The sequence below is a fragment of the Colletotrichum jinshuiense genome, chromosome 6, assembly GCF_051148585.1.
Source record: "Colletotrichum jinshuiense chromosome 6, complete sequence".
Lineage (NCBI taxonomy): Eukaryota > Fungi > Ascomycota > Sordariomycetes > Glomerellales > Glomerellaceae > Colletotrichum > Colletotrichum jinshuiense.
This window is the reverse complement of record NC_139313.1, coordinates 4,620,737-4,633,553: the sequence shown is the minus strand read 5'-3', so window position 1 is coordinate 4,633,553 and position 12,817 is coordinate 4,620,737. Positions and strand designations below refer to the sequence as shown.

General features: G+C 48.5%; 3 protein-coding genes across 3 annotated transcripts; all 3 read right to left on the bottom strand.

Moving 5' to 3' along the window:
• Positions 1-226: 226 nt before the first annotated feature.
• Positions 227-1,495, bottom strand: EsH8_VI_001183 (FAD-dependent oxidoreductase; the record flags this gene model as incomplete). Its single annotated transcript, XM_083272436.1, has 1 exon — positions 227-1,495. One exon carries the CDS (start codon positions 1,493-1,495, stop codon positions 227-229), a length of 1,269 nt encoding a protein of 422 aa, XP_083127610.1.
• A 5,881-nt stretch (positions 1,496-7,376) lies between these two features.
• EsH8_VI_001182 (uncharacterized protein) lies at positions 7,377-9,166 on the bottom strand (the record flags this gene model as incomplete). Its single annotated transcript, XM_083272435.1, has 5 exons — positions 7,377-7,530; positions 7,689-8,311; positions 8,363-8,495; positions 8,548-8,757; positions 8,814-9,166. 5 exons carry the CDS (start codon positions 9,164-9,166, stop codon positions 7,377-7,379), a joined length of 1,473 nt encoding a protein of 490 aa, XP_083127609.1.
• A 1,023-nt stretch (positions 9,167-10,189) lies between these two features.
• On the bottom strand, positions 10,190-11,583 carry EsH8_VI_001181 (fatty acid desaturase-domain-containing protein; the record flags this gene model as incomplete). Its single annotated transcript, XM_083272434.1, has 4 exons — positions 10,190-10,364; positions 10,425-10,593; positions 10,683-11,475; positions 11,536-11,583. 4 exons carry the CDS (start codon positions 11,581-11,583, stop codon positions 10,190-10,192), a joined length of 1,185 nt encoding a protein of 394 aa, XP_083127608.1.
• Between the last annotated feature and the right edge of the window lie 1,234 nt (positions 11,584-12,817).

The following is a 12,817-nucleotide window of genomic DNA, read 5'->3' as shown; positions in this document are numbered from 1 at the left end:
ACTGTGACGTCTGAGGACCACGCTTAAGTTGAGCTAAATTAGCCAGATATGTTGTGTGGGCGGAGTAGGAGACTACCACAGTAATTGTGCACTGCATAGCTCAGAGGCACGTGAGAGGTTAATTGGCAAAGAACATGCGGTGCTTCCTAAAGCCAATGCAGTACTACAATATTCTCTATATATGTATTAATGCCTTGTCCTGTATGTCTTCTTATGTCTCTGGAGATTATCTCAAAGTCATGTCGCCGTTGGAGTTGAGTCTCGCCCTGATCTTTGCAGATACCTCATCCCATCTTTCGTCCACTACCTTTTCAGCATCGTTTTCCCATAAATAAAGATTGCTTTGCATGACTGCATTGATGTCGAAATTGTCTTTGAAAGATTGGTTGTCATCGGTGTGTAGGTTGTGCCAAACTTCTCGTTGATGGATACCGGTAGCCTGCGCTTTGGCAACGTAATTGTGTCGAATTTCAAAGTAGCTATGCAAGGCCAGTGCAATATCGCCACCACACTTGGAAAGGCATTTGGCTATAGTGGCACCGTCCTCAATGGCTTGGCTGGCTCCTTGCGTCGATGTCGGAAGAAACGGGTGCGCGGCGTCTCCCATCAAAGCCACAAGTCCAGAATCCGCGACCCATTTGTCGAGGCAGGGACGATACACAAGCTTCCAGTCAATGATCGAGGGCATCTTCTCCCACACTCTTCTGATAGCAGGATCCCATCCTTCCAGAAGGGCCAGAACCTCATCTTTGGAGGCTTCTTTGGTCCAAGATTCCTCAATGTCCCCAACGTCTTTGTGAGTCAGGACTGCGTTTATTTCTTTGCCGTTTTTCAAGGTGCTTATGAAGCCGTGCATGTCTTTGGCTAAGAAAAGTCGAAGTGAGTCGCCGTCTTTGAAGAACTTACTGATCAGAGGGTCATCTCGAACGAGATCAGCATCCATGAAAGACCGATATATGGCGTATCCGCTTGGCTGTGGTTTGTCCTCGTAGCCCAACACAGCTGTACGTCCTTTGCTCCTGACACCGTCCGCAATAATGACAACATCTGACCCTATCTCTTCGCCTGAAGATAGCGTAATACTTGGCTTGCTAGGGTTGTAGACTTCGACAGACTCTCCCAATCTGAATTTGATACCCTGCTCAAGGGCAAAGTCCCTCATGATGAGATGAAAGTCCCCTCTATGCCCGATGAGTTGACGACATCCATACTTTTCCTCCGACTGTGCGATTTGGTCGTCGACTCCAAGTAGGATATCGGAAGAGTCAAAGTTGTAGATGTGCATTGCTTTAGTGCGACTAGCAATGGGTTCCATTCTGGACCCAACCTGCCAGCGATAAAGTAGCCTTGCTGAGTTCGACCCAAATCCAATGCTGTCACCAAGCCTTTGGAATTCCTTCTGCCGATCGACTATCAGGACTTCATAGCCTTGGCGGCGGCAAGCAATACCGCATGCCAAACCACCGAGGCCCGCGCCGACAATCGTGACGTTCATTGGGGGCGACATTAGAAAGACTTTGATGAATGAATACCTCACTGTCGAAAAGAGATGAAAGTGAAAATTTAAAGTGAAGACTGTAGGTGAAAATTGTAGGTGAAGATTGAGATTGTTACAGTTCCAAATCAACTTTCAATGAAGGCCCTTTTAAGTTGTGTTCAGTTACACCATCCCAACTGTTGTTCATGGCTTGTGGGGTAATGTTGGCTACCCCACACACACCCCAAGTCAACCTCTCCACATACTTAAGACCTCTGGCTATACATGTATCAAGGTTGCCGCCTTCAAAATCCGGGGTAGTCAACCACAATCGTGCCAGCCGGTAGCATATTTTGAAACAATACATCAGTTGACTTCCATCATGTCTTTCCTCCAAACTTTACTCCAATCATTGCGAGACAACATCGCTATTCTTGAACACGAAGCTCAGCAACATGATTTGGGGACCCCCCAAGTCTGGAACGCGGATGCTTCATCGGCATTCGATGACCCCGAGCATTTGATTCCTTGGAATGCATTTGAGGCCATTGAGAAGATCCGCGTGGATTTACGCGCACTTGATTCGGCAGTAACCCCGAACCATATCAAACTGCTTGAGATGGGGTTGCAACCTGCTCGAACAAGTGCGCTTCACGTTGCAGTGTCATTGGGCGTCACAGACGCGATCCGAGAACTGGGGGGAGATGCAAGCCTTGACAAGCTGGCTGAAAAGCTATCTGTCAATGAACAGAAGCTGGGTAGGCATTCCGCTTTATATCGCTATTTATGTAAGCTAATAATTACCGAAATATTAGGTAGAGTCTTGCGTACCCTTGCAGCAGAGCATATTTACAAAGAAACAGATCCGGGCGTCTTTAGCAATACCAGACATAGCAAGTCTTTGGACAAGGAAGGAAGCGCCGGTCAATTTATGTCACTCTTGTAAGGTCCCAAATGTTCAAAACATCCTTGTTACTCTGTGTTTTTGACACCTTCAGGTCGAGCGAGGGCCTTCGAAGTTCCGCCGGATTGGCCCAGCATATGACGGATGCCAAGACGAGAGATTCTTACTTAGCTACCGATGCACCGTTTTGCTCTACAGTGGCATCGAACGGCGAGACATTTTTCGAATATATTGGCCAGCCGGAGAATTTGGAAGTCGCTCAAAAGGTCATGAAGGGCGTCGTTCCGTGGCTAAATGTAAGTTTCTAACCCTTGGCTCGGTGTGCATGGCTCATGGATATCACAGAGAACCACTAGACCGGCGCTTCTAAATGATTATCCCTGGGACGAGAAACCGGAAGCTCGAGTAGTGGATGTCGGTTGCGGCCCTGGTGACAGTGGTTTTGACATCATAAGAAAGAACCCAAAACTCACCTGGACCTTTGAGGACCTTCAACCAGTTATCACAAACCTAGAGAAGGTAGTTTTGCAGCATCACGAGACCATTGCCACTTAGCTAAGATACTATACAGAGCCTGCCAGCGGATATTGCACAAAAGCTATCTGATGGCACGGTTAAATGTGTCACACAGAATTATTTAGATGAACACGCCGAGGAGGGAGACATCTGGTACCTAAGAGGAGTCTTGTAAGTGTCTGAAAGTGTTTACCATGGATTAACAACCGGGGCCTAACAAGCATTAGGCGGGAGCATGACGATGAAGAGGCGGTCAAGATTTTGACGAATATTGCCAAAGCAATGAAAAGGACGCCGGGCTCTAGAATGGTGATCAACGAAATATGGAACTCTAGCCCTTTCATTGTCGACGATCCGGGTGCAGCTCCATCTACGCTGACGCCACCGGACCAATCAAGGCTTGCCGACGTTGCGAATTTGATGACATGGAGTACCTTGTTCTTCTTCGGGGGGAAAGAAAGATCGGTCCCGGAGCTTCAAAACATTCTACACCAGGCTGGTCTGAAGATTAGTCGTTTTTTTCAATTCCGCACCATCACAACGATGGTGGAATGCTCGCTGATCTAAGACACGAATCTATTGTTATTTTAGCTATTTGAATTCAATAGGTTTTAACTTCCACGAATCAACAGTACACGCCATTCGACAGATTTACTTCCTTATGATTATCTACCATGCTGTTGATCTGGAGAACGATCAAACTAAGATCTACTTACAACAAGGTGGCCGATGACTCAAAGGGTGTGAAACGAAGCAATATTGCAAGCGGCTTTCACATTCTTTAGTACAGTGGCTTCCAGAGGCCTGTCTAGTTTGTTGGGAATGAGGTGATGGGTTGTCCAATAACTAACTCTATACCTAGACTGCAGAGTCAATGTTTTATACCATTCCCATGTTCTCTAATAGAGAGCCCTGTTGTCTACCTTCATATGATAGCTTTCTGATGCTCGACATATAACAACATAATATAAGTCCTAAGGCCATAAACTACCAGTACAAAGGCTCAATGCATCAAGGTCTATCAATTGTACACAAGAATCATCAGGACCCGCCTGAGATCTATATGGGCAACATTCAGTTCTGTGGCGGAGGGCGCCGTTCGCACCAGTTTCATCTCTTTGTAGATAGAACATCTCCTGTGGTGGGAGGTGTATAACGTAACTAAGAAGAAACCAGGCTGTTCAAGTCGACGTCGTCGTTGTCATAACCAGCGTGAGGAGTCCGTAAGATGCGCTTTAGAGCATTTAGATGAATACTTTCAATCGTTTGACATAGGTAAATACTGGTTTCCTTCGATGAATTTGATGCTTATGCCTCCTCGGGTATCAAAGCCCCTTTGAACTTTTGTCATTTATCTTACCTCTCTGGCGCAAGTTCCAGAAGCTATCTAGAAAAGGAGAGCCGTTTCAACTGCGAGAATAAATGCTTTGTAATGGATTATGAATGACTAAAGAATTTATCCTGAGAGGGAGAGCGTCTCAAAAAGCACATGCGGGTAGGGGGCCCTGAAGTACTGTAGTATCTCGTGAGAGAAAAGCATTCGGCGTAAGTGGGCTTGTAGATACGGAGATAATGTCGCTGAAGTACTAAATCCTGCTAACGTGGCTTTGGTTTTGGCGGTGAATCTTCAAAGATCTTATATTCCAATATACCCCCCTCCTTACTCCATAATACAGGAAGATAATCACTTCCTATACCACTCTAGATGCTAATATACAGTTGAATATATTAGTAGCACCCTCATTGGAAGTTTCTTGCGTGCGTTAAACGTTTTCCATGCCGTCGAACTCGTTCCACTCCCTGTGTAAGGCGGAAGCCATGAAGCTCTCGCTTTCATTAAGCTTCCAAGAAGACCAGCACGCTGAATATGTGGGCCGATTCTTGCAGGTACCTGAAGTAGCTGAAGTATGACTTAAAACGAAATTCAAGAGTAGGACTATCTCATTGGACATGAGCATTCTACGGAATTAGCTGCATGTTCCATTCCCATCTAGGAAGGTGAAGTAGCAATTCTGACTATTCCGCAAACACCAACCCCGCAAGTCTAAAGGTTCTTATCTGACTACCTACTTTGTTCTTAGTTCGAGCAGGGTTCATCAATTTGATGTGTGGATGAGTTGGTCCGTTTTGAGGACCAGAGTCTTCACCCAGTAGATTTTGTTTCATGCGTATATCTGTATCTAGACGCTCCTGTTAGCTTCGGTGTATAATACCGGATGCATCGGTTACCTGAGAACCTAATTGAATGCTATTGGTTGGCGACAAGTTACTCTTATGCAGTCACTTGCTCCCACGAATAGAATTTCCAAGGATAGTTAATTATCGCTGGCTGGCTGTCCTTTCCCATGTCTTTTGTGTGTCTGAACTTTCCCGGTGTCTCTCTAATGCCCTTATGTACAGCTGCGGTGTTGTAGATGACACTTGGTCAAACATAAGACATGGAAATAGCCTCCAGACATACCGAAACAGATAAATAAAACAGTATTGTTCCCAACAATGTGCTCTAAACATAATTAGTTAAGGTAAGAATGTATAGTCAGAATTTTACAGAAAGCTTACGCATATCAACAGAAGTTCCATTATAATGTTCCACTGTGTTACGGCATTGAGCATTCAGGATAGTCCCTGAGATGGACATATTCCTGCAGCCACCTGTCATCCCATCACTAAATAGCGTATTGTTGACAACAGACACGCGGCTTAAAAACGAAGGCGCCTCCATTCCACTTAAAAACGGCCTGAGCTTGGACTGGCAGCAATCTTCGAGTGGTCTTGAGAATGAATATTTTGGTCGGTTTGAAGCTGGATTCTAACATAAGGCAAAATAGATGGATGAGAATGAATACCATACTTGCAAACTTTGACCGTGATCTCACGCTGATTATCAATGGATATGAACGGGAATGAGATGTGCGGGTCACCGTGAATCCCTCTGTATTAAAAAGTCGGACAGTCAAGACAACCAACTCTAGTTGTGGAAACTCCAAATAAGAGTGTTTTATACATACTCAGTTGCAAGTAACAAAAACGTCGAACTGTTGCAATTTTATTATAGTCAAACTAGAGGATTAAGGGCCACGGTTCTCAGATCACAGCACAACGGGGACCATCGACACTGCCTAATTGACTGAAACCCTTGGTTAGCGAACTGTAATTTGTACTGGTATGTCTGTTGAAGCCGGAACTCAAACATATGTTAGACTATTTAGTAGATACCGGAAATTCGGCTACCGCTCCAAAATGGAACATGTAAACATTGTATTCAGCCTGGGTGATTGCTATTGGAGACCACTTGAGACTAATATATAACCTGCAATACCAACAAATTACTAGTTGGTAGAGATACCAAAGTTACAGCTATGTAATTTGACGCACTCAATGATGGCACTGTTCAATACAGTCAAGACCTGCTTCAAAATACTACCCATATATGTAAGGACTGCTCGTTGGCAGTCATGTAGACAATAACAACGCATGACTCGGATGCCTTCAGCAACCGTTCGATCAATGAATCAAGGCTAACAATTGTCATTTGAGCGAAACGCTCTCGTTATAGTTACTTCCATGCACTTGCACTGCCTTGCTAAGCACGTCCCCTCCGTCGTATGTTCTGCAACCTCCGGGTTACCTAGGTCCCACTGCCAAGTGGGCATCTCTCACTTGAATGCACTGTGACAGCCAAGCCGGCGACATTCCCCTAGTTCCCCCCGGGCCTTTTGTTTGAAAGACGCCGCGTTATACTCCACAGAAACCACCTAGACAAGCTTTGTGGCCCTTCTAAGCTTGCCATTTTTACCAGTTTTGGTTGTTGCTTACAAGGATGGCAAGATCGGATGACGTTATACGGATCCATGCGTGAGACGATAATTAAGAAATGAAGTGTTCGTACTGTAATTGCTTTTCACATGCGATCCAACACAGCAGTGAGCATTGCTACGTGGGATTTCCTTCCACCCAATCAGAACTCGTTGGCTTGATAAGCTTTTCTGGTTTGCTAACTCCTGCGTCAGTTGGCTAAATTGGTGGATTCTTCCCCAGACCGTGTCTCATCCGTGGGACTGCTAGAACTACCAGAGGGCTTGTATTTCAAAGAAAGTAACTGGCCGTGACCAATGGTTGTGCACTACGGGCCAGCCCAATTAGGCAAGTCCCAACGATAAATCACTAAAAACGTCCAAAGGAAGGAAGGTGGGTGACTCGCATCACCGGGATTTTAAAAGTCAAAGATAAAGTTCAAGGCTTGCTTATGTCTAAGTTGCGTTTTCTAGAGGGATGGGACAGCTGAACTCTAACCATAGTCCGCTCGCTATTTGGGTACGAATCTAACCCCGTCAAGTTCTACTCCACTCAAGTCTTGGGGAAAAAAAAGGAAATTGCAAAGGCGTTAATCATAACTGTTCGATAATGAGTTGCTATTGACAAACTCTTTTATTGTTAACGTAAAATGAGGTCCATCTTCCCTCACGGATTTGGTGATGTTCAGTTTCTGGGCTTGAGTACGACCTTCCAGTGACCAGTCGCAAACTGCATCGTGATGTACTGCCTGAAGTCAATGTCTTGGCCGGGAACCTCCAGGACATCAAATCTCTGAAGAAGGTTGGCAGCAACCATTCTCATCTCAGCCCATGCAAAGCTAGGATTATGTTAGACCATGGCCAACATACAATGAGATAAAGTGGCTTACTTGATTCCGATGCAAGAGTGCTTGCCTCCTGAGAAAGGGTAGTATGCATCCATACTTGATAGTTTGTAAGCCCTGAACAAGCAGTGTGTCATAAAAGGAGGACTTACTCTGGAGCGGGGGCCCCCTCTCTCTTATCACTTGACAGCCACCTCTCAGGCCAGAACCGCTCAGCCTGGGGCCAGAAGGCCTCGTTTCTGTGCAGATCACGGTAGGAAGCTGAAACAACTGTGTGAGGGGGTAGGTCGTAGCCGCATAGGTTGATCCATTGGTTCCCGGTGCGGCGACCCATCTCCGAAGCGATAGGGTGTAGACGGAGGTTTTCCTTGATGCAGGCTTCGAGGTACTCGTATTCTGGCTCGCTGCGAACTGATTTGCTAGTGACGATCTCGTCGCTGAAGGTCTTCGAGGGCAGGGAGGCCAAGAGCTTAGCGCGCACGTCGGGGTTGCGAGCGAGTTCAAGGAAGAGGCAACCGATTGTGCCGGAGGTAGTCTCGGAGCCAGCAAGGAGTATCTCAGCCATTTGGTCGACGATATCGCGGGCAGACATGCTGGTGCCGGTGTCGGGCTTCTTACCCTCTTCGATGAGGTGTTGGAGGAGGTCTCGACGGTCGACTTCGGAGGTCCGTTTGCGTCGCTGAACGACAGCATCGATTGCTGTGATCATCTCTGCAGGCCAGTCGAACTGGATGTTAATGCCGAGAGCTCGGAAGAACTTTTTGACATATACAGTCTATTCCCCTGGTTAGCGGCGAGTCAGGAATGATCTCGACTTGCTCTTTACCTGGTATCGCTTGCTAAGACCATCGAAGATGGATCGAGGAATAGACTTCCAAATCGTTTCATCTACGCCGTCTTCTATCATGCTGTCCGGGTTGGTCTGTCCAAATCCTTTCCCAAATGAGCATTCTCCCATACTGCCCTACGGTTAGCATCCGTTCGTTAGTCTTAGGCATGGGGGCTGCGTACATGTCGAGGGCAACGTTGTGGAGGTCGTCCATTAGATCGACCTCGATACCCGATTTCGCATGATATACAGGATCGACGTTTATCTGCGTCCTGTACTTATGAAGGACATCGAGAACGGTACTCTTGAAGAAGGTTTCGAGGTTGTCGATGTAATTGACGGTGAAAGCAGGAGACAAGAAACGCTTAAGACGCTTGTGTGGCTCCGGGCGGCTTTGCAGAACACAAGTCAGGCTGGAGGAATAGCTAAGTGTGAGGAGCAGACTTACATTTCACCGAACAAGCCGGGGCTGAATCTGTCGCGGGAAATTTCGGCGTACATGGCAACCTTGGGAAGGTCTGTCTTCACCAAGATCTCCTTCATAGCCTCTTTGTCGGAAATCCAGACCTGGCGAGGGCCAAGTCGCACAATCGGCCCGTACTTTTCATGGCTTTTTTCTACCAACTTCCAGATGGTGCCGGTAGAAAAGAGGTATCTCAAGTGGATTGTTGTCAAAGGGGCATACCATGGCCCGGGGACCTTTCTTAGCGGAGACTTGACCGCCTTGATTTTCTGGTTGAGCTGGAGACCGACAAACACCACCGCCAATAAATAAAACGCTAGGACGTAAGCTGAGGCCATGTTTTTAAATGTTTAAGGAAAGTCTTGATCAATGCTTTGTCGACAAAATTTCGACAGATTTGGAATGAAATGATGGGTTACTTGAGACAAGGTGAGCAAGCGAGGAGTTGACTCTACTTGTACTATAACTCGCAACGACTATCAGTGGCATGTTCTCATGTAGCCCGTAGGAGTGACTTAAGATGAACACCAAATCCCCGGAAATTTCCAATCAAGCCGTCGGGCCACCTGCTCCATCCCACTCGTACCGGTGGCTGCGACTATGGACAGGGATTGGTGGCGAAGCTGCTCCGGTTCACACGACTCATTTTAGCAGTGGCATGATAGCTATGCGAGACTATGGCGATGCAATGTTTCCAACCCGTGTAAACTCTTTTATATTGAGTCAGACAGTGGGGGAGCTGTGTTCAGCTTCCTGGTCAACGTGCTCGGTAGCCACGGTTCAAGCGCCAGCCTATCCTTTAATCCGAACTTCATCATTCCGGATAGTTACATAACAAGGCGACCCTTGCCTCACATGACCACGTTCCAATGCAACAGCGACGACGCACTAGAATAGATAGGCTACATACGTTTCTGAACGTGGCATGCTAAGCGCGAACTTTACTCGACTGTAAATCCATGGTTCTCCGTCGTAGTAACACCTCACTTTTTTGTAATCTGCCCGGGGCAAGTTGCCACACCGGGACACTCGTCAATATCCACTCCCTCAACTGCGCAAGGCGCATAGCGCATTGCTTGTCTACAGGTAAACTCAAAATTCTGGATTCCGGTGACATTTATGGCTTCAACGGGGGTATTGTTACGTACGCGATGGATTTGCTGATGGAGTGGCAGTTTCAAGTGAGGGTTTTTTTGTCATGGTGCAATGTTGTCTAGATTCTTGTCTATCACTGTAACTAATTCCATGCGCGCTTCATTCCGCGAAACCTTGACTCTAGAAAGAATCTAAACGTGTCTATGTCTATGGCTATCCATGTCCATCTAAATCAAATCGAACGAATCCGTATGTACAGAACCCGCCTATTTGGCCCATCTCATGGCACCCTGGCAGTTGGGGTCCTTCTCAACATACTTGAGGGTGCCGAAGACAGACCAAAGCTGGCCCATGAAGTTGCGCTCGTCAGAGTGGTAGAGGTCTCCGAGAAGAGGCTTGATCGACTCAGTAGCCTCGTCGGCCTTGTAGAAGGGGATGCGACTAAATCTGGTTAGTGATCAAACTCCAGTGGTTGGCAGTGGGAAGGGGTGATAATCTTACGGGAACAAGTGGTGAACAACGTGCTTCTCAATGATACCGTGGAAGAGGTGCTTGCCGATGAAGCCGAAGTCGCGGTCAATGGTGGCAAGGGCACCCTTGACGAAGGTCCAGCCCTCCTCGGTGTAGTGGGGGACCTCGGGGTGGTTGTGGTGCAGGTAGGTAATGGCAACTGAGGAGTACTGGTTAGCACCATGGCACACGGGCTGATTATGAAACTTGGGAGACAGCTTCGGGGGTGGGAGTTCAGGGAATGCATACCGAGCCAGTGGTGGACCCAGAAGTAGGGGACGGCATAGAGGAGCATGATGGTGGAGACGTCCAGGATCTGGGCGGCACGGTACAAGGCTGAGAAGACAAGTGCCAGGCCAATATCGGAGATGGCAATGAAGATAGCCTCATTGGGACGGAAGACGGCACTAGTGGGGTCGAAGTGGCTGACGCGGAACCAGCGTCCGAATCCCTTGACCTCGCGCTGCATGCTACCCTTGCCGGAAGTGGCGTTGAAGAAGAGGTACGCCTGCCATCCGAAGAGCTGGTGGGTGACCAAGTTGATGAGCTGAGTGATGGGGGTATCCTCGAAGAGCTCGTGGAGATCGATGCTGCCGAACAAGGGCTTCTTGGAGGGTTTGGGCTGAGTGGCGGGGACGAAGGCCATGTCCTTTTGCATGTGACCGGTGAAGCGGTGGTGGCGGTGGTGAGAGAACTTCCACGAGAAGTAGGGGACGAGGAGGAGGGAGTGAAGGACCCAGCCGACGCAGTCGTTCAGCTTGGTGTTCTTGGAGAAGGCGCCATGGCCGCACTCATGGCCGAGGATCCAGACACCGGTGCAGACGAGGCCCTGAACGAAGCCGTAAATCATCCAGGCAGTGCCGCGGAAAATCGGGTCCTGGATGCCGGGAATGTAGGTGAGAGCAGCCCAAACGAGGCCAGCGACCATGGTGAGGTCGCGGAAGACATAGTAGAACGAGGTCCACAGGGAAGGCTCAAAGCAGTGAGCGGGAATGGCATTCCTGATGGTTTGGATATCAGGGAACTCAGGCTCGGAGCTCTTCTGTGCGAGGGTCAGCGGACTGGTGGATGATGGTGTATTGGGAGGGCCTCTTGGGCTCACCTGGGGCTTTTCGACCACCGCGGTCGTAGTACGTTGACGGGCCGCCATTGTGTGGAAGGTGCAACCTGGGACGTCTAGGGGCTCCTGCTGTTGCTTGCTTGACGTATATGAGATGAACGGCAAGGAGATTGTGTATCCTCAGCTCAGGGCGGGAGGAATTGGCGAGTAAATGAATGAACCAGAAGGAGAGAACGGAGAAGAAGGTGAAGAATTCTCACTTGCCCGAGGTTAGGGAAGGAAGGTTGACTTTTCGCGTGGGCTCAAGATTAAGGGACGGGACTTGGTTGGTAGACAGCCAGGAGCCAAGAGCCAGCAACCGTGTCTCCTTGTCCCTTTTTTTAGTACGAGTAACAGCATTAAAGGTGGGCCGAGTCCACGGTGAGGACGATCATGGAATAGGGGTCCAAACAGTCTGGGCTTGCCCACATGTCAAATTCTGGGCACAACGGCAGAAAATTTTACGCTGGTAGTGCACATAGCACAGCGGTGTCGACCGTCTGGAATCGAATGAGACCGCCTTGAGACGTGACTCGCAACCGGGTCTAACCCGGTGGCGTCGCGTGAAAGCATCGCAGAGCCTCGGGCTAAAAGCCTTCCGCATCGCCCCCCATGACTCGAATATATGTCAGCCACATTTTCAGCCATACATCTGCTGGAGAATGTCTTGCTCTCCTGCGACCGTGTCCTGGGCCTGTGTCTCAGAGCCGGGCAATCGAAGAGGCAGCCAGCTTTCTGGGCGGTGAGTGATATCTGGAGCACTGTTGAGAAACCCGCGGATCTATCCTGCGGTATCCCTGCCTGTCCACGAAGAGGCTTCGTCGCTTAAGTGAAACTAAACGATATTAGTGCTAGTTCCAGAGCATTTCCAAGGGTCCGGTTCCACGTGCGGATAAAGGAAGGCTTGGAAAGCCCACAAAGAGCTTCTCAACCCCAACACTTTTGCCCCTTGTTCTCAGAGCTGGATGCGGAAATGAACCCCACCTGTGTTTGAGCTTGAATCTCGTTCAACGCCGCCCCCAATGGAGCGGCCGGACCACAAAGGACCCTGGAAACTAATCCGTTGACAAAGAACCATTTGGACAGACGCCATTGGCCAGCCTTTCCGGAACCTCTCCGGCTTCTCCAACCCCTCAGGACCCCAAACCACGTCCCCCGACTTGCACATGTCCAAAACAAAGGACCGTGCGGCAACGTCTGAGACCCACTCGGGGCTTTACGGGAGAAAGGGGAAGGGGGGCAAAGGGAGGGGGGAGGGAAAACAAGTCATTTGATTTCATATATC